This window comes from Heloderma suspectum, chromosome 5 (assembly GCF_057233095.1).
Source record: "Heloderma suspectum isolate Gila_16-S chromosome 5, 16-S_ref, whole genome shotgun sequence".
NCBI lineage: Eukaryota > Metazoa > Chordata > Lepidosauria > Squamata > Helodermatidae > Heloderma > Heloderma suspectum.
In genome coordinates this window covers 152395791-152417511 of record NC_139462.1, presented here as the reverse complement: position 1 = coordinate 152417511, position 21721 = coordinate 152395791, and the positions used below count along the sequence as shown (strand labels likewise).

Below are 21721 nucleotides of genomic sequence, written 5' to 3'. Positions count from 1 at the left end.
GTACAGCTTTTTGCGTTGGTAAAGCTCTGGAGAGATAATCCTGGAATCCAGCCCCCCCCCACTATCTCAAGGGGGGTAGTTTTTTCCAAGATGTTATCCAGATGTTGCCTTGCCACCCTTCTACCTTTTAAAAAGCTGTTTGAGAAAGCTCCCACAGGGAGCCTGTGGGATGCTACCAGAGCGACATTGGTTTCAACCAGAAGTCCATTAATTTTATCTTTAATAATGCCTTCAACCAATTTACCCATAACAGATGTTAAAGTAACCAGCCTGCAATTTCCGAGACCCCCCATGGATCCCTTTTTGAAAATTGGTGTTACATTGGTCATCTTCCAGTCCTCTGGTATAGAGGCTGATCTTAGGCACATGTTACCTATTTTGATTAGAAGATCAGCAATTTCATATTTGAGTTCTTTGAGAACTCTATGATGGATACCATCTGGGCCCGGTGATTTATTTGCTTTCAATTTATCAATAAGGTTAAGAACTTCATCTTTTGTCACCAGTATTTGCCTCAGTTCCTCAGATTCCCTTCCTGAAAACATCAGTTCAGGCACAGGTATCTGTCCTATATCTTCTGCAGTGAAGACGGATGAAAATAATTCATTCAGCTTCTCTGAAATCTCCTTGTCCTCCTTCAGTACTCCTTTAACTCCATTGTCATCCAACGGTCCAACTGCCTCTCTAGCTGGTTTTCTGCTTCTGATATATTTAAAGAATTCTTTATTGTTGGCGTTTGTTAGCGATATACACTTCAAAATGCTTTTTTGCATCTCTTACTGTCTGCTTGCATCGTCTTTCTGCAAGCTTGTGCTGCCTTTTGTTTTCCTCACTTGGGCAAGACTTCCATTTTCTGAAGGAAGCTCTCTTTTCTCTAATAGCTCCCTTAACACTGCTCGTTAACCATGCTGGCGACCTCTTGGACTTGGTGCTACCTTTCCTAACCTGTGGTATACATTTTAGCTGGGCTTCTAGTATTGTGATTTTGAGTAATCTCCAAGCGTTTTGAAGGGATTTAATCCTCTTGACTCCCCCTTTTAACTTCCTTTTCACCAGTTCCCTCATTTTAGAGAAGTTTCCTCTTTTGAAGTCAAATGTGACTGTGCAATTATCCACTTAAATAGATATTAAATCTGATAGCACTGTGATCACTGTTTCCAATTGGTTCAACAACATTTACATCTCATGCTAGGTCCTGGGCAACACCATTTAGGATTAAATCCAAGGCTGCCTCCTCTCTGGTCAGTTCCATGACCAACTGCTTGCTCTAGGGTACAATTGTTTAGGGCATCGAGAAATTTAACCTCTTTGTCATGGCTGGAACATGAATTTATTCAATCAATGTGGGGCTAATTTAAATCACCCACTGTTACAAACCTTCCTTGTTTGGAGGCTTCCCTTATTTTGTTTGTCATCTCAAGGTCACTCAGCATTCTGGTCTGGGGGATGATAGCATGTTCCTAGCGCTAAATTAGTTTTGGAGCCTGGTATTGTCACCCACAGTGCTTCTGTGAAAGAGCCTACCCCTGTTAGGTGTTTTAGTCTGCTCAACACTATACCCTCTTTGACGTACAGGGCAACACCTCCCCCAGTATGTCCTCCCCTGTCCTTCCTATAGAGTTTATATCCAGAGATGACCATATCCCACTGGTTTTCTCCGCTCCACCAGGTTTCTGTAATGCCCACTGTATCCAGGTTTTCCTTTAAAATCAAGCACTCCAACTTTCCCATTTTGGCTCAGAGGCTTCTAACATTTGCATAAAAACACCTATACATGGCGTCCCTTCCCAGATGCCTCTGGCGTGTGCATCTTTTGCTATGGGAATCAAAGTTGGCCCTTTTGATTGGCTACTATGTTCTGCCATGTACTCCTGGCCTATTTCCTCCCCTTCTACATTTGGGCAAGCAAAAACATTTTCATCTTCATCCCTTTGGGATGATTTAACCTGAACCAGATGCTTCCGAGGTCCTGTCAGCTTTCTCCCAATAAATTCAAAGGGTTCTAATTCTGAGTAGATATGCATAGGATTGCACTGTTAATTGATTAATCACTAAGGTAATTAATGAAGGCAAATTTTAGTTTTAATTTAAGAATTAAACTCATTTACTTTTAGGTTATTTTTTGTTAAGGTACAATGCTTTGATAAGGAACAAGAGGGAAAAATTGAGATGGCCTCCCCTTCTAAAAATTAGCTTTTATTAATGTGTTATTAATTTTAACTGGAAAATCTTAAATCAGCTCCTATTATAAATTTAAGCAAAATTCTGATTTAAAAAATGCGTTCAAACTCACTGTATTTCCTATATAAAGACACTATAGATAAATACCTAACCCAACCTTTACACTGGGTTAGATTTTTCCTAGTTTCCATATAATTGGTGTACCTGCTAAATGGAAGCAATAGGCAGTTAACTACTGAAGCAGTCAGCTTTAATAAAATGCTGCGATAAAACATCAAAGATTATCTGCTAACAACGTAGGCGTTAAAAAAAAAAAATTCTGGTCCTCTATTCTGGTCCTCTTACTTTTGCTAAAAAAAAAACTTTCCACTCCAACATTTGTATTTTTATTTGTTATGACAAAAATCTTGACAATAAATCTTGATTCCGAATCTAATCTGTAAGCTATCTTCAGTATCTCAAAAGGACATCTATCTTGAGGTGTAAGTAACAGGCAATGATAAACTGAAGCGATGAAGTGATTTGTCAGGAGGCTGATGGCCCAACTAAAAAGCAATGAGGAGATACCAGGCATGATACTGGAAGAAAAATACCCTTTGCCCAGATAAGAAGTCACACCTTGTTTGGACATGAACAACTTGTGTTACACAGGCCTGGTGTGTGTTAGGGTGGAAAGAGGCTATTGGCTGCTACGGTGGGCCTGGTGAGGCAGCAACAAGCACCAAGAGTGCTGGGAAAACTTTTTTTTATCTGTCTGTCTGTCTGTCTATCTATCTATCTAACCCCACCCTGCTGAAACTCCAACATTCACTGCAGCTGAGAGTTCAAGTAGCTGATACAGTAGTTACAAATGACTGTTTTCTCATACATCTGATCTGCCTGATTAGAGGATTACCAGGTCTTCAGCACCTGAAAGCCTGAGATCCAAGAGGCCGGGCTTGATGATGTCATGTGGCTGGTCCTGGTGATGTCACAGGTTCGCCAACTCTTGAAAGTCCGATACATGGGTTGGGTGTGGGAGGATGGCCCAGTGGTAAAATGGAAGAGTTAAAGGAATGGGCTAGAGATACAAAGGGCCAGAAACATGGGAGAACATGGAAAACCTTTTATGAATCGTGAGCAAGATTTTTTTTTATGCACTTTTCTTGGATCCACATGCTTCTCTGTTCAGCAAGCTAGCAACAGTGTGGCCAGACCAATTCACTACTTCTGCACACTGCTTATTGATGTAAGTGTTGGTGCTACATATGCAAGCTCCATGCAAATAATTACCACATTCAGGCATGTGTCCACTAGTCTAGCACACCTGTGCGCTTAGAACAGGGTTAGGCAACCTGTGGCTCTCCAGATGTTGTTGGAGTGCAACTCTCATCAGCCCTAGCCAGCACAGTCAGTGGTGAGGGATGATGGGAGCTGCAGTCCAATAACATCTGGAGGGTCACAAGTTGCCCACCCCTGACTTGGAAGAGGGCATCAAGTGTGCGAGACCTGTCTGGGTTGAACCTTGGTTCATTGACCCTCATCCAGTCCATTACTGCAGTAAAGCACTGATTTAGCATTTCTGCTGTCTCACCGGACTTTGCTGAAAAAGAGAAATAGCTGACTATCAGGATGACCTCACACAATGGTTTAATATAGCTGTTAAATGGTATATGGAGGGGTGAGGGAGAGTAAGGATAGTATCCAATGGTGCTCCTACACAGAGTAGACCCGTTGAAGTGAATGGGCCTAATCTAAATAGGACTACCACTGGATACTACCCTAAAATACAACCTTGAGGAAACCCAAAGTGTAGCTGCCACAGAGTTGAGAACAAATCACCTTCTGGAAATGGCTTTCCAGGGACAAGTGGAACCATTGAAGAGCAATACTCAACTTAGACAGCCTTTCTGTAAGGGTAACATGCTCAATGATACTGAAAGTCAATGAGATATTCAGGAGAATTGACATGGTCATATTTCCCATCTCTCTTCTGGCAAAGGTAATCCCACAGGGCAACCAAAGCAGTTTCTGAACCAAAACCAGACCTAAACTGTATTTGAAATGGATCTAGAAAATCAGGTAAATCCAAAAGTACATGACTTGGCCAGCAGCCACTCATTTGAGCATCTTGCCCAGGAAGGAGACTTCAGCCTCTGAACAACTGAACAGTTGTTCAGATCTTTTGAGCCCAAGGTACATTTTTCTGGAGCAGTCATCTGCCACAGCTGCTTTTAAGGAAGCTGGGATTGCTCCTCTCTCAGTGGGGAATTTACTGCCTCCTGGATCTAGCCAGTCATCCCCTCCCTGCTAGATTTAATTAAACAGGAGAGGCAATAGTTGAGCATAGAAGTGGTTGGCTGGACTTGGCCCAAGCATGTCATGGGATCCTAAAGACTGAGTTCGCATGACATGCCAAACAATGATGGTTTGCTTTCCAGAGAGAGCCAGTGTAGTGTAGTGGTGAGAGTGACGGACTGGGAGCCGGGAGATCCGGGTTCTAGTCCCCATTTGGCCATGGAAGCTCACTGGGTGACTTTGGGCCAGTCACAGACTCTCAGCCCAACCTACCTCACAGGGTTGTTGTTGTGAGGATACAACGGTGAGGAGGAGGATAATGTAAGCCGCCTTGAGTTCCTTGCGAGAGGGAGAAAGGCGGGGTATAAATGCAATAAATAAATAAATAAATAAATGTCGTCTGAACCCAGACTGTTCTTATCAGGGTATGTTGTTTTTCCCAAACAACCCACGGTCTGCAGTAGCGGTTGTTTTACCCATGATGGGTTGGTGTACCCAGACATGCCAACCCATTGTGAGCAAAGGCCATCGGGCAGCAAGCAGCTTGCTAGGAGTGGCAGAAACCCGTGTCAATCTTGCCCAGTGGGATCAATTGCGACTGGGGTCAGATCTCTCTTTCCGCCCCCCCAGTCCCATTTTTGCAGGGTGGGGGGAAAAGGTTTACAATACCGGAGGGTTTTCCATATATTCATGGGTGGACTTGCCCTTCAGGTGGTCCCCCATTTGGCACCCCACTCCTTCATATAGAAGTAAATGTGCGTCCCCGGTTAGCCCTAAAGATCGCTTTGTCAAACGTGAAGCGGAGAGAGCGATCTTTACAGGGACTCAGTACAGGCTATCCTCGCCTGCACCCATATATATTTGGCAAGGGCAACATGCAGGGGTGTGGGGGGTGGGCAAGCCAGTGCCCTTCAGTTTCATGCTGTTGCACACATGCGTATCAGTGCAAACCAAAGAAAACAATAAAAAGAAAAGCCCCATTTGCGCTCATTCCCGGAACACAGAGAATGAAAAAATGCCCAGTCCCGTTTTTGTGCAAAAACGGTACCAGAGGAAAAAAAAGATCCCAATCATGATCATGATTGGAGCTGGGAAGGGGAACTTGGTGGCAGACAAGGTGGATCTGCTGCTAGGTCTCCTGGGATGCTGGGTGGAGGACTGGGGGCAGGGGCGGCTGAGGGAGCAAACAAGCCACATAGTGTCTTGTTTGCCCAATCGTCTGGTGGGTGTGCTAACCACACAGGGAGGGTTATTCACAAAACAGCCCGCCTTGCGTGGCTAGTCACCCGTCATGGGCTAGTGTGATGTGTGAACGGGGCCTGAAAGTCATTCAGCAAAATAAGACTAGGTGGTGCCCTGGACATCTCCACTAAGCAATGTAGTATCCAGATTGCAGTGGAGATTAGCAATATTGTCTTCAGAGTGTCTAGCTTTCCTGCTGGATCAATTTACAACGAAAAACTAGTCAGAAAAACTCTGCAGACAACACCGTGAGGCCACAATGGTGGTAGAAAGGAATGGCTCATTTAGGAATGAGTGAATGAGCGAGATTCAATCTCACCAAGGTTCTCCAAACATCAGCTCTCTGGTTGTCTCCCCTCGATTTGAGTTTGCATTTGTGATTGCTGTTCATTTTGTGCCAAGGGGGAAATTGTGCAAAAGGAAGAGCAATAAAATGTGAAAGTCATGCATTTTTTTTTCCAAATCTGTACAAATTTCCAAAGTTGTGCAAATGTCCCTCATAGGCTAAAGTGTGGTTGATTTAAAAATTTGTGCAAATCGAACTGGAAAATTTGTGTAAATCGAGTGCAAGCACAGGCTCGACAATTTGCGAACATTTTTAGTGGGTGCATTCTCCTGCTCATGCTCACGACTGGGGTTGTGAATAGGGCATGCTTGCATGTTTTGTGAGCAGAAACTAAATTCCCATACGTTCCTACCACCATTGTCCCAATTTTACTATGTAAATGGCTTTGAGAACTTCTTGTTGAAAGATTATATATTTGGAGGATAAGGCTATTTTCATGGAGGATAAAGCTATCAATGGCTACTAGCCATGATGGCTATATATTACCCCCACTATCAGAGACAGTATGCCTCTCTATAGGATTGCCAGGCCTCCAGGCCTTTCCCAGAGCCTCTGGGCTTCATCCTAAGTCTCTGGGTGGGATGAGGGGTGGGAATCTCTGGTGATAGCTCTCTGCTGGCTGCGGGGGTTTTCTTCTGAGCAGGAGGAGGCAGACGTGCCTGCAGAGGGATGGAGGGAGGGCTGCGCAAGGCGAGAAATGGCGGTGGGTTGTGAGGGTGGTGGCAGCAGCTCCCCTCTGCCCTGCTCCTCCTGTCTGGTCCCCTCAGACAGCATCCACAGGCGTGCACCCTACTCTCGCCAGCCCACTTTTGGTGGTGGGGAGGATGGCCTGGGATTGTTGAGTTGGCCTGGTGGGTATTGTGATAGGGCAAGAGGGAAGGGGAAAAGCCAGCTGCCATGGCAGAGTGGCGGTGAGATTAACGTGGGGCCTGGCTTGGGCTGGCCTCAGTCATTCAGAATCAATCTGAGGATGGAAAACGGGAAGAACACAAAGGGAAAGAGTGGGAAGTTTGGAGGGGGAGGAGAAAAAAAAAGAAAAGAGCAGGAAAGGGGTGAAAGTTGGGAAGAGGGAGAAAAGGGGGAAGACACGACAGAGCTGAGCGTAGTTTGTGGGAAGCTGCAAGGGAAACAGAAGTCCCCCAAGTGTGGCTTTGAGCATGTACAGAAGGCTTCTCCCTTCAACACCCCACCCCCCTCTAATGGCAGCCTCGCCTACGAATTCGGGATGAAGGGTTTCCAGATGAAAGGCTGGCTTTTATCCAGAAATGTTTGAGTGACCTGGCACCCTTTTAAAAATAAATGATATGGCAGGTTTCCTCCTGCTGCAACTATGACACAGAGAGGAACTTGCCTGGATCTCCCAGCCCGAGTTGCTGGAATAAGGATTTGAGGGCTGTTCTGTCACTTAATACAGTTTAGCAATAATGGCACACACAAATTTCTCATTAACTTGCCTATCTGAAAGAAAAGACAGATGAATCCTCTTCCAGTTTAACAGTGCTTCCTGCATAGTTACCTGGAAAAAGTTCCTGCTTGTGTAGATGGGTGGATGAGTTGGCATTGATAGGATGGATTTAATTACCCCTTATTACTTTTCTCCGATTATCACTCTGCTGTGCTCACAATCGGAGCTGTTAAAAAAAAAGTGGCAGAAGGGTGGTGCTTATGGAACAAGTGGGCTTCTAAAATGAATCAGGGTGCAATCCTAGCATGTTTAGCCAGAAAAAAGCCCTACAACTCCCAGCATTCCCCCAAAAGTGTAGGACTTTTTTCTGGCTAAACAAGTATAGGATTGCGCCCTTGGTGACTGCAAATATGGGACTCCGTTTGTATGTCGGGGGAGTATTTGTGCGATCTTGACTGTTGGGTGGGAAATAAAAGAGAGTTGAGAAATCAAATCCATCAACCCTAAGGACACTTTCTTCAATTAAACAAAAATGCTGTATGAAGGGCTGCAGTAAAGAAATATTGGCTTTATACTGCCAAAATGTACTATCCATCTTCTCTACTTCCCAGCATGCATATGCATGATGGTATCTCTGTACCAGAGCAGTGCTTTTCAAGACTTTGTTCTGGGAAGCCCTGGAGTTTCTCAAAAGCTTAGCATTGTTCATCTTCCCCCTGCAATGTTCAGGGTCTGTTGCAGGGGGCATGTGCAGTCCATGTGAGGCAACACTGAGGCTCCACAGGTTTGGCCAGTGCCCTTCATGAGCTCTGTTTTAGATTCTATGGCAGGAATGGCTGGCTGAAATTATATGATTTTATTGTTTTCTACTGTTTTGCGAGAACTAATTTTGTAGTTGTGATTGTCATGTCAACAGAAAGGATGCCAAAGAAAGGAGCTGCTCACTATGTACTCATCTCAGCATCCTGCAGGTACCACTGTGTAGATGTCAGCAGAAGAACAGCATTTTTCATGACTGGGTGTGTTTTGACAGTGGAGGAAACAATGTAAAAATCCTACTACTCTAGGGTGTAGTATGTGGGTAAATATCCTACAACTTCTGTTGTGATTGCTACATATGTGTAACAAATGCAGTCATGCTGGGTTTCCTTACCGTTACAGTTGGATGCAATGTTGCAGTGTTGGTAGCTATACTAGTCTGAATACAGTCTGAATTGAGGTCATCTTGTGAAAATAATAGTTGTATTTCTTTAAACATAGAATGATCAACACAAGAAGCTTCAGTGAGATATGGATAACTTTGAGGGGGATCCTCACTAGTCAAGCCGTACTAACAACAGCAGAATCATAACCATATCTACTCAGAAGTAAGTCCCATCCAGTTCTATGGGATTTAGGCTCCCCTCTTCCTACAATGGCCTTCTGGTGACTGGCCTGAAGGCACTTAAACCCTTCTCGCCAGAAGTAAATAAGACAGATTAAATATTCCCTACCCAGGCTTAGTAAACAGGTGAGAAGGAATGATCCCCTCGCTTCAGCTGGACCTAGGAACACCCCCCCCCCTTTAGCTAAGATTTCTATCTTAATTTCCAACCAGAGAAATATTTCCTCATTTGTTAGACTTTGTGGTTTTTATTTGAATTACATGCTCTGATCAACTGTGGTTGATGCTGAACGTATCATGCTAAATGACATCAACAGGGCCCGCCCCCTGTGACATCATTGGGAACTGTCCCTAGGTCTCGGGTTTGGGCCCTGAAATTTCAGGGCCTGGGATGTTCTGGACCTGGCAACCCTACCTCTCTATGAGTTACTGGGGAACACAAGCAGAATGGTGGTATTACACTCATGACCTGCTGCTGGGTGAACAGAATGCTGGATTAGATAGGCCTTTGGTCTGATTCAGCATCACTCTTACGTTCTTATTGCAAGTAAGTTAAGGTAAGGACATATTTTAGCCAACCATCACATCAGAAAGGGCAAGGTCTTTCATATAGTTGCATGTGTTTCTTCACATCTAATGAGGCTGTTTTCTCTTCTTCCTTTTTTTTAGAAGAGCAACCCCTACCCCCCAACACACAGATGCATGGCAATGGGTTTTTGAAAGTCACCTAAATTTCAGAAGGAGTTTGCTGTGCAAACTGTTGTCTGAAAGCATGCACCCATGTTTCTGGATTTCAGGCAGTGTTGAAAATAATGGGCACCAGCTCAATTAATAGGGTCAAGTCCCATTTTGGGTGGGCTGCTTCTAAAATGTCCAGATCAAGGCTGATTAAAAACAAAGGGATTCTGTGGTGTTAGATGGAAGTGTGAAATGTTTATTTTGTGAAACTATTCAAAGTTGGGAGTTCTATGACAGTTGACAAGAGAAATATTGGCTTTGATGTTTTATACTTCTTGATTCAAAAGACAGCAGTGTTGAAACTGTATTACAACCAGATTGCTGAGTGGACAATTTTTCTTTTACCTAAACACACCTAGTTCTGCTATTTTTATTCTTTGTCCACTCTCATTCCTGCCCACACACGGTATCTATTCATCATAATCCTACAATAGGCCATGCATGAAGGAAATGCTGAAACAAAATGTGTAAGTTACGTATCAAATAGGCCAGATTGTGCATTGCCTAAGGTCTGCTCAGCAAGTCATAAAATATGTGGGTCATGAGCTGGGTCCAAAGGGAAGGTGTATTACATCCTAATGCTACTCCCATACAGGTACTTGTACGCTGCAGTTGAAAGTGATATTATTGTGTGAAATCAGAAGCAGGGTCAACATGATTCTGGGATAAGAATAGAGCAATTCTTCCTGGGGGAAGCATCTGCCCGCCCTACAAGATTATTTGTTCTGACCTTAGAAACTTCACTTAGTGTTTCCGCTCAGTGAATACTGGGGAGGTAGGAAGCCCTGTGCTGATTTTCTTTCCTCTCTGACAAAAATGTTATGGTCTGCTGAGATTCTCTTAATGCCAGCAGTGACACACTTAATTGGGACAAATCAATCTGTCTCCTAATTTGGCTTCACTTGTTTTGGGTGCCAATTATGTTCTGTTGCCTTTTCTTCCTTTATTGGTCTGAGTGCTCCAAAGAAATTTGATGGGGGAGCACAGAACGCTGGAACACTCGTTGGGATGCTAGTGCTGTGAACCCCCATCATATGTTCAGCCTGTATAAATGTGTAAATAAACCTTATATCTCAGACTGCCATATGTCTCCAGTGACATGATCCTAAGGAAACCAGCCCTGGGTAAAGCACTTGCATCCCTGGAATTCTCAGCTGCTCAGAAGATTGGGGTGCAGTGGGTGTGACAATGTAATGATGCTGCTCCAACTTTGTATTTTGGTGGAATAGGTCTGGGGGACGAAGCTCTTAATGGAGCTCTGCTGAAGCAGTGTCTTTTTAAAACTGTCTTGAAATATGTTTTATGGACTAAAGAGGAAGATAGAGTAATTTTTTAAGGCAGGTCTTGGTTCACTATGCTGTTGATTTACCAGAGTGATAGAAAAGAGAATTTGTACTTGAGCATTAGAAGGAATAGCTAAAAGTTGTGGATGCTTGTCCAGAAAATGAAAGCGAGGACTTCTCAACACTTTTTTAGATGATGAGCATGTTTCATAGCACTCTGTGAGAACTGGTAAAGGTTTTATTCAAGTCTGCAAGGGCCCACCAGACACGATTGGGGTATATTTTGATATAGTGTTGAGTTTCACATATGTATCTTTAAAAGTTTTTTTTTTTTTAAAAAAGTTGCCTAACAGACAGAAATAAAACGGGTGGAGCCTTCCCCAACTGCTGTAACTCCATGAGGAGAGGGCTACATTTTTAACCCCATGTAGCTTTTAGCTGCTGGGGTCAGCGTGGGCCTGAAGCGTTCAATGTACTTTACCAAAAGTCAGCCTTTATGCTGTACTCCTGTGCTTTTAAACCCTAAACAGATAGACATTCAACAGGTGAAGCCTCCCACATCGCTGCATATGTTGAATTTCTGCTTCTCACGAGGCATTTACAAGAACGGGTGTCCTGCCAGGGGGAAAGAAAAAAAAAGATGCGTTCCCAGCAAAATGTCTTCCCCGTCCAGCTGCTTTTGAGTAGAGAGCATCATAATTTCAAAGCCTAAGCGGCCGCTCTTTGAGTGTTCGGCAATTCCTACCTACGTGGTTCCACCGCTCTTGCCCCGCACATGGAGGTCTCTACCAAGCGCGCCCAGGAACCGGAAGACTCGTGACAGAATCATCGAGACTGTCCCTATGAGGCCCAGAAGCGAGGATACGCTCGGAAGCTGCCTATCGAATGTCCCGGTATTGAGGGGCGGGAGAAGAGAGCGCAAGAAACTCTCGCGAGCTCTTGCTGGCTTCGTTTGGAGAAGGAACAAACCGAACTCTCCAGCTTGGAGATAGGCCCGTTTCTTCTTACTTCAGCGCGGGCGCGCACGCGCAGTGGTGGCAGCTGCGCCGGCCGTCTCCCTTCTGTCTCTTTCTGTGTGAGTGAGAGAGAGAAGCGCTCAGAGCGGGCGACCGAGGCCGTTTGGCGGTCGCTCCTCCTCTCCCTCGCCTTCCACATCGGACCCCGGGCGAGCCGTGGGCAGACGAAGCGGCGGCGGGCCACGAAGCGGCGGGGGACAGGCTGAGGAGACGTCCGTGGCAGAAGCGCCAGGTGGAGGAGGAGGCGCGCAGGCCGCACTCGGGGCCCAGCCTGGAAATGGGGCGAGTTTGTGTCAGGCGGAGCGGAGGCCGCCGGCGCTGGGTGTAGAGCCCGTGCAGGCGCAAGCGGAGAAACGGCCGCCGGCCCAGCGAGCCCCCCTCAGGCGCGTCTCCCGCCCATGTGAGCGGCAGGCCGGCGTTCGGGACCTGTCCTGCGGAGCGGAGCCGGGCGAGGGGCCTCGCCACCCAATGGCGGCGGCGGCTTCCTTCTCCTCCTCCTCGTGGGCGCCTTGACGGATTCTTGTTTCCCGGAGCGATCCCGATGCCGAGCACCTCGGAGGCGGCGGCGTCCGGAGGCGGGAGCGGTGTCCGGGGCTGGGGCGGCTCCGAATCGCCGGCGGCGGAGAAGAAGCGGTTGCATCACCGGCGGCGGAAGCGCTACGCCTCGGCGCAGCAGGCGCCCCCGCTGCCTCCCTCGCCCGTGGCGGGCCCGCCGGCCCCTTCGCTGCTGTTCCCGCTGCTGCAGCCCTCGCTCCTGCAGCCGCCGCTGCCGCCGCAGTCCCTGCTGTTCCTGGCGGCCACCGGCGGCGCCGCCTCCTCCTGCTGTGGGGAAGGGGGGGAGCGGAAGCGGCCGCGGGGCAAGCGGCGCTCGGGGTCCCGGCACAAGCGGCGGCGCGGCAGGTTAGGGGGCGCCGGCGGAGGTGGCTCTGGGGCGGGCCTCGCGGTCTCGGAGCGGCGCGGGAGTGGGGCGGGCCTGGGGCCGCTGGTGGAGGCGGCGGCCGAGGAGTACGACGACGTAAGCTCCCAGTCGGAGGGGCCGCTGGGCGGCGGGACGGCCGGGGCGGGGAGCGGCGGGGGGAGCCCGGCCTCCTCCGGCGGCGGCGGCGGGAGCCAACAACGCCCGAGCCGCGCCGAGGCGGATCGGAGCAGCCGGCGGCCGCGGAGGGAGCACCGCAGCAGCAGCGGGCGACGCTCCCGGGAACGGCACCGGGAGCACCGCCGGCGGGGGGAGGACAAGGACAAGGCGCCGCCGCAGCAGGAGGGGGCGGCCGCGGTTGCCAGGGGGGGAGCCGAGGCTTCCTCTTCCTCCTCCAAGTCCCGCAGCCGCCACAACCACAGCGGCGGCCAGGACCGAGAGGGTCCTCGGAGCAGCAGCGGCGGCGGCAGCGACGGCCGCAGGAAGGGCTCAGCTGCCTCGCCTAGCAGCAGCAGGAAGGACCGGGAAAGTAAAGCCCACCGGAGCCGGACGAAAGCGGGCAAAGAGCCTCCCTCGGCGTACAAGGAGCCGCCCAAGGCCTACCGGGAGGAGAAGGCTGAGCCCAGGGCCTACAGGCGGCAACGATCGTCTCCCAGTCCCTGCCGGGATGACAGCCCGCCTAGCCACAGGGCCTCTCAGAGCCAGCGGAACCGCAAGTCGCCCAGCCCGCGTTCCTCTCTTAGCCCTTATCGCCGCCGGTCACCCAGCTACAGCCGGCACAGTTCCTTCGAGCGCGGCGGGGATGTCTCACCCAGTCCTTACAGCAGTTGGCGCCGCTCTCGCAGTCCCTACAGCCCCGCCGTCAGGTAATTCTGCGGGTGGGGAGGGCATGCTTGTGATTGGTTTATCTGTGAGAGGATGGAAGGGATCCTTTCTTAGTGAAAGATTTGTTCAGGTGTGTTTCTTAAAAAGAATAGGTTGGTAAGTCTGTTGTTAAGATGTTTAAAAAGCTGGGTTCCAGTGCTGATCCATGTTTATTTTCTCTTTCCCTCACCTTTCTTTTTGTCCCAGGGCCATAGTAGCAAAGACAGCTGTATTAGTGATCTTCAGTTTTAAATCTTTACCAGTTTTGCTGAATCTGTTATACGTTTGGTTTTCCTTTAATCTGGTGGAATTGGTACACATGTCTCACTTGCAAACTGCCATAGTTAGGTTGAGGTTTTCTTTCTGAACAAGTCTCGATTTAAATTTGTTTGGCTTTTGACTACTTAGTGTATGTCCTAAAGTTGAGTAGTCAAAGACTCTCTGGTTGGATTAGTGTAGGTGACATGTACTGAAAGTTTGAGAATTCCCTTTGAGAATTGTGAACTTCTTCAAATTGATATTTCTTTGTGTGCTGGTTTCCACAAGATTGTGCTTTGAGCAGCTCACATCAGGTGAGCAGCAATATATAACAATGCAGAAACACAGTATAAACAATTACAAAGAACCATAGTGTCAGTACAGCTCAGTACGAATAAACTGACCTTATCCAACAGTTTAGCACTAAGGAGGGAGAATGAAGCCTAACACAGAAATAAAAAGTATACTATCCACAAGGACAGATAGCTCTCCGTAGGGTTCTCCATAATTAATCTAAAAGCATTGGTTGGTAGCCTTCTGCCCAGCTCGCACCTTGGTCTCCTATGTTAGTCCCTTCTCTATCTTTCACCTGAGGTATTGAAGATTGCTGGTTCTCCTTCAAGCCCCACATACACTCACAGTTTTGACATTACCCAGTCTCTCCCCTCCAGCCCTGTTTTTGGGCAGCAGTCTTTGTCAGGCTCCAAGGTGGTGGGGTGAGACAGGTGGAAATGCTCAGCCGCTTGATGTTAGTCTCTGTCCACCCTCAGTCTTAACTCTTTGCTATGAATATCAAAACTATGAATATCAATATCAAAAGTTTTCAAAACTTATGTGTTTTACACTGATCACAGTTCCGGTCATTGCTTTGTATTTTGTTATTTTTCTATCTGATGTACTGTTCTTGTATTTCAGTGGTTTCACCATACATTTGTAACTGGTGTTTAATCCTCAATCATGGTCAACAAGAGAGAATATAAGTTATTTTTTGCCTGTTCTTGTAATTTTGTGGGAAAAGTTAGTAGGGTATAATAGCTGGGTAACAAGCATGTATCACTTTTGGAGCATCATGCGTTCTTTCTATCCTTGTTACATGCCAGTCCGCTGAATGACAGATATCGCTTCAACTACCCAACTAATGGGTGGGTGGGAAGATCTTTGCTACTTGTATGAACTAAAGTATTTTTGCATTGTGGGTGGGAGGAATGCAGCAAGAACTTCAGCCAATACTGTACTATTTCAGCCTCAGCTGAACCCTGAACAATATGATTAAATAGGACCTGTCAGTACGCAACTCTATGGATGGCAACTTTCAAGTCTTTTTGCTGCAGTTCCCTCTTTGCCCTTTAAACCGTGCCCCCTCCCCTCCATTAGGTAATAGTTATACTAAAGGAGTTGGTAATTAAAAGCTCACATACTCCAACAACATATAAACTGCACTGGTAAATTGTTCATCCTTTGCAACAACTGGGCATGGCTGACTTCAGTCTTGTATGATCTGTTTTTATTTTACTTGAATTTCCAATCGTGTGTTAAATTTACAAAGAAAAGATGCATATTAAAGGTCTGTTAGCAGTTATTAATGTGTGTTAAGTGATTTGAGTGGACATTCATCCTTCAGAACAGAAGCGTCTGCAGGATACAACCTAAGCCCATTTAGTTCAGCATTATCTGCAAGAATTCCAGGGTTGGATCCAAACTTTGTCATACCTCAGCTAGACACATTGAAATCAGATGGTTGAATACAGTGGTGGTGTGCTAGCAGAAGGGAAACTGCTGGCAGAATAGATTTCCCCTCTCCCCTTCAGCCCCCAGATCTGCTCCAGAGGGTTGGCAGATTTGGGGGGCGGGCTGCAGGAAGCGGGGAGGATGGAGAAGTCACGTTGTGTGGGTGGACTTCTGCTCAAGTGGCATTGGATCCAAGCCAATGGAACTTGCATTAGTCATGACTAACTCTTGTCCAATTGATTTCAGTGGATCTAGTGCAAGTATGACCAAGTTGGGATCCAACCCCTAGCAAATATTAGGCACCAGCAGGTGGTCAGCATTCTACCTTCTGGACATCCCCAAACTTTGCAGTACTGCAAATTAATTCACTAGACAAATCGAATTAAATTTGTCTTTGGTCAGATTTTTGTCATGTTGCAAGCAATAGAACATTCTAATTTCAGTATGGGTTAAAATTCGGCAACCTTGTTTCTGCATATTGATTTTAATAGAAATGTGTTGAAAGTTGAGCTCGGTAAAAACAGGAAGAAAACCCTATCCAGAATATTTGGGAAAAGTAATGGAAAAAAGACTTGAAAATGAAACTGAATGTTCTTATTTGTAGTAGTTGATTTGGTGATACTTACAACTGCTTTGTAATTATTTACTGTCACACTTGACAATTGCTGACTGAGGAGATAAACTATGTTTTTGTGTTGCTGTTGGAATGTTGATTGGGAGCGCTTTTGGTGTTTTTTTGTAATAAGTACGTTTTGCTGAATAGGTAGTTGCTTGTTACACTATTCCATAACTTGTGTTATGGTTCAGAAGCTTTTCTTTGAGGAATATAGCTCTTAAGACATCTGTGGCCTTGGCGTGGTTGGCATATATTGACATAAGGCTTTGTGTTATAAGCCCATTGAGATTGTGAAAGTGCTTTGATCTGCTGTCTTCTAGTGTCTTCACTAGATGATTTTATTTATTTATGATAGATCCCTATCTTATATAATGTGCCTATAATCAGACTATCCTGATCAGTGTGCCTCACAACTATTTTGCTCTAAGGAGGGTAAAATTAAGATGAGGGTTTTCACCAAGCCAAGTAAAAATGGCACAAGATACTCCTGTGTTTGTTGACACAAGATACTCCTGTTCTTTTTTTGCTGTGTTGTGAGCTGAAAAGTATAAGTGGATTTTCTGGAAAGTTACTCTAAACCCATTTGACCCCTGAAATTATCTCTTCCCCAGAGTAGTACATGAAAGTGAATCACAGTTGGAGCTTCATCACTGGGTTTCTTTCTTTTGTGCTAAGCGCCATCCCTCCAAATATGAATCCTCTAGTTGGAGCAACGGTGCAGAGCCAAAAAGGCACAGTACCTCTTAAATGCCATAATTTCAATGTTAGTGGAGTTATTCATATGAAGAACCAGAGAGCTGGACTATAAGGAAGGCTGAGCACTGAAGAATCGATGCTTTCAAACTGTGGTGCTGGAGAAGACTCTTACGAGTCCCCTGGACTGCAAGGAGGTCAAATCAGTCCACCCTAAAGGAAATCAACCCTGAGTGCTCATTGGAAGGACAGATACTGAAGCTGAAGCTCAAATATTTTGGCCACCTAATGCGAAGAGAAAACTCCCTGGAAAAGACCCTGATGCTGGGAAAGATTGAAGGCAAAAGGAGAAGGGGATGGCAGAGGATGAGATGGCTAGATAGCATCACCGATGCAATGAATAAGGACTTGAGCACACTCCGGGAGAAAGCGGAGGACAGGAAGGCCTGGCATGCTATGGTCCATGGGGTCACGAAGAGTCGGACACGACTGAACGACTGAACAACAGCAACAACAAGGACATCTTGTAACTGAATTTCTGGTTGATGGATTCACCTGAGTTGCCTGAAACACCGTTTGTATTTTTAAGAAAAATGTTCAGCCTAAGAAACTCTTCAGGATATGTGCTTTCTTGGAATTTTAATTTTGTTCTTCTAATATAAAGGAAAGCTTGGGGTGGAGTACTTGGGGCTGCACTGGGAAGGGGGACTTACAGTGGGGTGGGGAATGGGCAGAAGCAGATTGCATGAGCTCTGCCTGATCTTTTCTGATTCTCCCTTCTGATTACAGCCTTTCTTGAGGATTCCTTGACCTTTTAGAGGAGGCTTCTGTGGTGCAGGTGGCTTCAGTGGGTGGGGTGGGGGCAGAAAAGCCCTTTGTGTTAGTAGCTTTCACTTGTGCAGACTCTGGATTGAAGCTTATATGTGTGTGCAGATATAACCCCCAAGTTAGCTTCTTGAAAGTTTTGGTACAGTGGTGTTTTTTTGGGAACAATAGTAATTCTAATTCAGTTACCTGATATGTTCTGACTTCACATGTGTGGTAGAGTTCATAATTTGGGATTTAGAAACCTAAATGGAAAAGGGAAATAAACTGGAATTGCCCTTGAGCTATTGTAAGGTGTGTAGGATAGGAATTTAAAATTGTGTTAAGTATGTTCACTTTGGGAATTTGTATGCCTGATCTTTTCCCATGCTGAATAATTGTTTTGATTGATATATTTCAACCTATTCAAATCAGATGTGAAATATTCAGGTAGTCCCACACTAAACTATACAGTAGTGCATCTGACTGCAGTACTGTTCTGTGGAAAATGAGTTTAGATTGAAGGTAAATCGTAAGCAGTGTAAATCACTGTGGCTCTGCATAGTCTTATTTGCACCTTTCTTAAATTATTCAAAAATTGAGTGAGTTTGTTTAATTTAAAATACTATCCTGCCCTTCAGAACAAGTGTTTTGAAGGTAGCTAACAAATCCAAAAATATTTAAAATTACAAAATCAAATAACATTAGAGTGAGCACTGCAGCTAAATAAAACCATATTCTACCAGAGATTGTTGTTGTTGTTCAGGTGTTAAGTCATGTCCGACTCTTTGTGACCCCATGGACCATAGCATGCCAGGCCTTCCTGTCCTCCGCTCTCTTCTCGGAGTTTGCTCAAGTTCATATTCATTGCATCGGTGATGCTATCTAGCCATCTCATCCTCTGCCGTCCCCTTCTCCTTTTGCCTTCAGTCTTTCCCAGCATCAGGGTCTTTTCCAGGGAGTTTTCTCTTCGCATTAGGTGGCCAAAATATTTCAGCTTCAGTATCTGTCCTTCCAATGAGCAGTCAGGGTTGATTTCCTTTAGGATGGACTGATTTGACCTCCTTGCAGTTCAGGGGACTAAGAGTATTCTCCAGCACCACAGTTCGAAGGCATCAATTCTTTGGCACTCAGCCTTCCTTATAGTCCAGCTCTCACAGCCATACATTACTACTGGGAAAACCATAGCTTTGTCGGCAAGGTGATGTCTCTGCTTCTTACTATGCTGTCTAGGTTTGCCATAGCTTTCCTCCCCAGGAGCAAGCGTCTTTTAATTTCATGACTACAGTCACCGTCTGCAGTGATCTTGGAGCCCAAGAAAATAAAATCTGTCACTGCTTCCATTTCTTCCCCTTTTGTACTCTCCACTTTCACCTTAAAAAGGGTTTTACCTGGTGTTAGAACAGCAGAGAGGTGGGTACCCGGTGAGAATTCTAAAGGCAAGGTGCTAGAGTTGAGACGACACTTACTCCAGTCAGCACTCACCTAATTTATTGAACTTTGACTTATGCTCAGAACTGGACCAGCAGCCAATGATACTATTAGAGAACTGTCAAAATACGTTCTCAATTCTGTCTTAATGAGTAGTCTAGGAGCAGGTTTTTGCTGAACAGGAGCCCCCAAGTAGCCTTCAAAGGCAGCCATATGTACCTTTGCAGTGATAATTTAATTTTTGTGAACCGCCAAGAGAGCTTCGGCTATTGGGCGGTATAGAAACGGAATGAATGAATAAATAACTATAGTCTGGTCATTTCTGTCTGGGAGAGGTTCCTCTTGGTGAAAGGTACTCTGTGCCACAATTGCCACTTGGCCTCCAGTGATAAAGCTGAATATAGCACTTCTAATTCACTTGATTCCATTAATGAATTATATTCTTCTGAAAACTCTTGGAATATATGTTTTTCTTAACAAAATACTTATTTAATCTGAAGTATAAGTGTATTTAAAAGTATATTGGAACCTAACTTATTTTAGGTCTTTGTGGTCAGGATCCAAAGAGCCCCATATGCAAACTGAAAGCAGTTTGAAGAAAATGTTTACGTCACAGTGTTCATATATTGCTACCCAGCATTTACTCCCTAAAATGACATCTAAAAATTATGTAAAAGGAAGACTAGAGATGGAGAATTTCTAGAACTTTTCAGGGCAGACAGATCCATATGTAAGATTTGCCGTATAATTACTTTTTTCATTCTTTATAAAAAATATTGATCGAATGCATATTTTACTGATAGACATTTAGGGATGCTCGAAGTCATGCTCAGTTTTCCGACACGTGACTATCAATATATCATAATATGTGGAGACAATGTGCATTCTTGAAAGTTTGGGTTTTGTACTATAGTGTCCTGTGTTTCCAGGCTTGTTCTGGTTATATGCTGTAGCAGTCAATCAGTGTAGTTCTAAAACCCACATGTGAGAGAAACTGTAGGGTATCTTGCCACTGCATGTGATGGAAAAACGTGTGGGTTATCCTACATGTTTTTCTTTCCCACCCCCATTTTTAAAAACTGAGAGGCAGGTCTGTGGAACTCACTGACACAGTTTTTAATAAAGTTCCCAATTAGACTGCACTGTTAGGGAATGCTTCCTCAGCTATATAATATTTTAACTGCTGCCACCAAAATAAATTCTCTACACCTAGATGAAACTCAGTAGCCTAGTTCCTATGGTGTAGGCGGTTGACACCACCAGTAGAACAAAAATTAAGATGTTTATTAAGGGGAATTGTTTACAAAAAGGAATACATTGTCATTCTAAAATAATAGGCTGAGATCACTTAAAGGTTCTTAAATTAGATATGCTTGGTTACCATTCCTGATAGGTAAGAAAGTCTTCTCCAGCTAAATAAGCTCTCAGTAGCTTTTTCTTCGGACTAGATTTCCCTAAACTCCACCCCAGATTTCCCTAAACTCCACCTCACAGATAGGAAAAGATGCTGCACATCAATTTTACTATGCCTCCAGCTCTTCCTGCTTCTTCTGGCTTTTAGCATGATTCAGATGTTTAGGGACTGCTTGCTGAAGTTCCTAAAATGTATTATGTAGAATTTGGTTTGCTAATCAAATCATCATATTTGGTATATGAAATGTAAAAGTATAATTTATTCAGAGAATAATTAGAAATGTACTAACAGTGGGCAGTACCTTGTACTGCTGCTGTGCTTCTGCTAGTTCAGTTGCACCATCAAAACTGACCTCTAGTACAACAGGAACTGGTGGTTCCTGAAATAACCCTGGAAAAGAACCACTAGTTCCTATTATGCTAGTAGAGTGTGGGCAGTGTAGGATACCGTCCTGAGTTTCCTTCTAAATATTTTTAATAATTATTTTATGAGTAAACCATGTTATAAATAAAACATTTTATGTTTTTAAAGTAATAAAATTATTTTAGATCTGTACAGAACGCTTAAAGGTTTTGCATGTTTTCCACTGGAAGGTGGTGCTGGTTGGACTTCTGTTCCATTCCATGGCCATGTTTTCCCCCATGGCTTCAACATTTCTGGAAGTGTTAAATCTCTAAATCCTACTCTGAAGACCTCAGACCTCAGGAGCCTTGTTTTGGAAAAAGTGGAAGGGGCATCTGGAAAAGTCTTACTATGTACCTGACCCTTTGAGTTCTGCCTGTTTTTTGTTTTAAAAATATTAACATTGAAATATTTTAATAAGGTTTTTACTAATTTCAGTGTAGGTATTTTAAATACAGGACACAATCTTATCAAATGTAAACTGTATGAAATCCCATTGATTTCTGTCTGAATAAAATAAATGAGAGACATGCAGCCTAATCCTATACAACCAACTTCTGAGTTCTGCTAAATTGTTTTATAATCTATTTTACTTATATTGTTTTATTTGTAAGATAGCCTGAAAATACGTGTATTGAAGGTCAGTGCATAAATTATTAAAATAAATGTGTGCTTAACATTCTTTATCAGTACACTAGCTAGCATTCTTTGAGTCAGGTGGTG

At 44.9% G+C, this 21721-nt stretch overlaps 1 protein-coding gene across 1 annotated transcript in view; it reads left to right on the top strand.

Annotated features, from left to right (window-relative positions):
- The first annotated feature begins 9756 nt into the window (after positions 1-9756).
- CDK13 (cyclin dependent kinase 13) overlaps positions 9757-21721 on the top strand; it is a 46896-nt gene continuing 34931 nt past the window's right edge. Inside the window, exon 1 of the mRNA XM_084857810.1 lies at positions 9757-13654. Within this exon, the coding sequence (XP_084713936.1) occupies positions 12414-13654 (1241 nt within the window). The 5' untranslated portion in view covers positions 9757-12413. The remainder of the gene's footprint in view (positions 13655-21721) is intronic.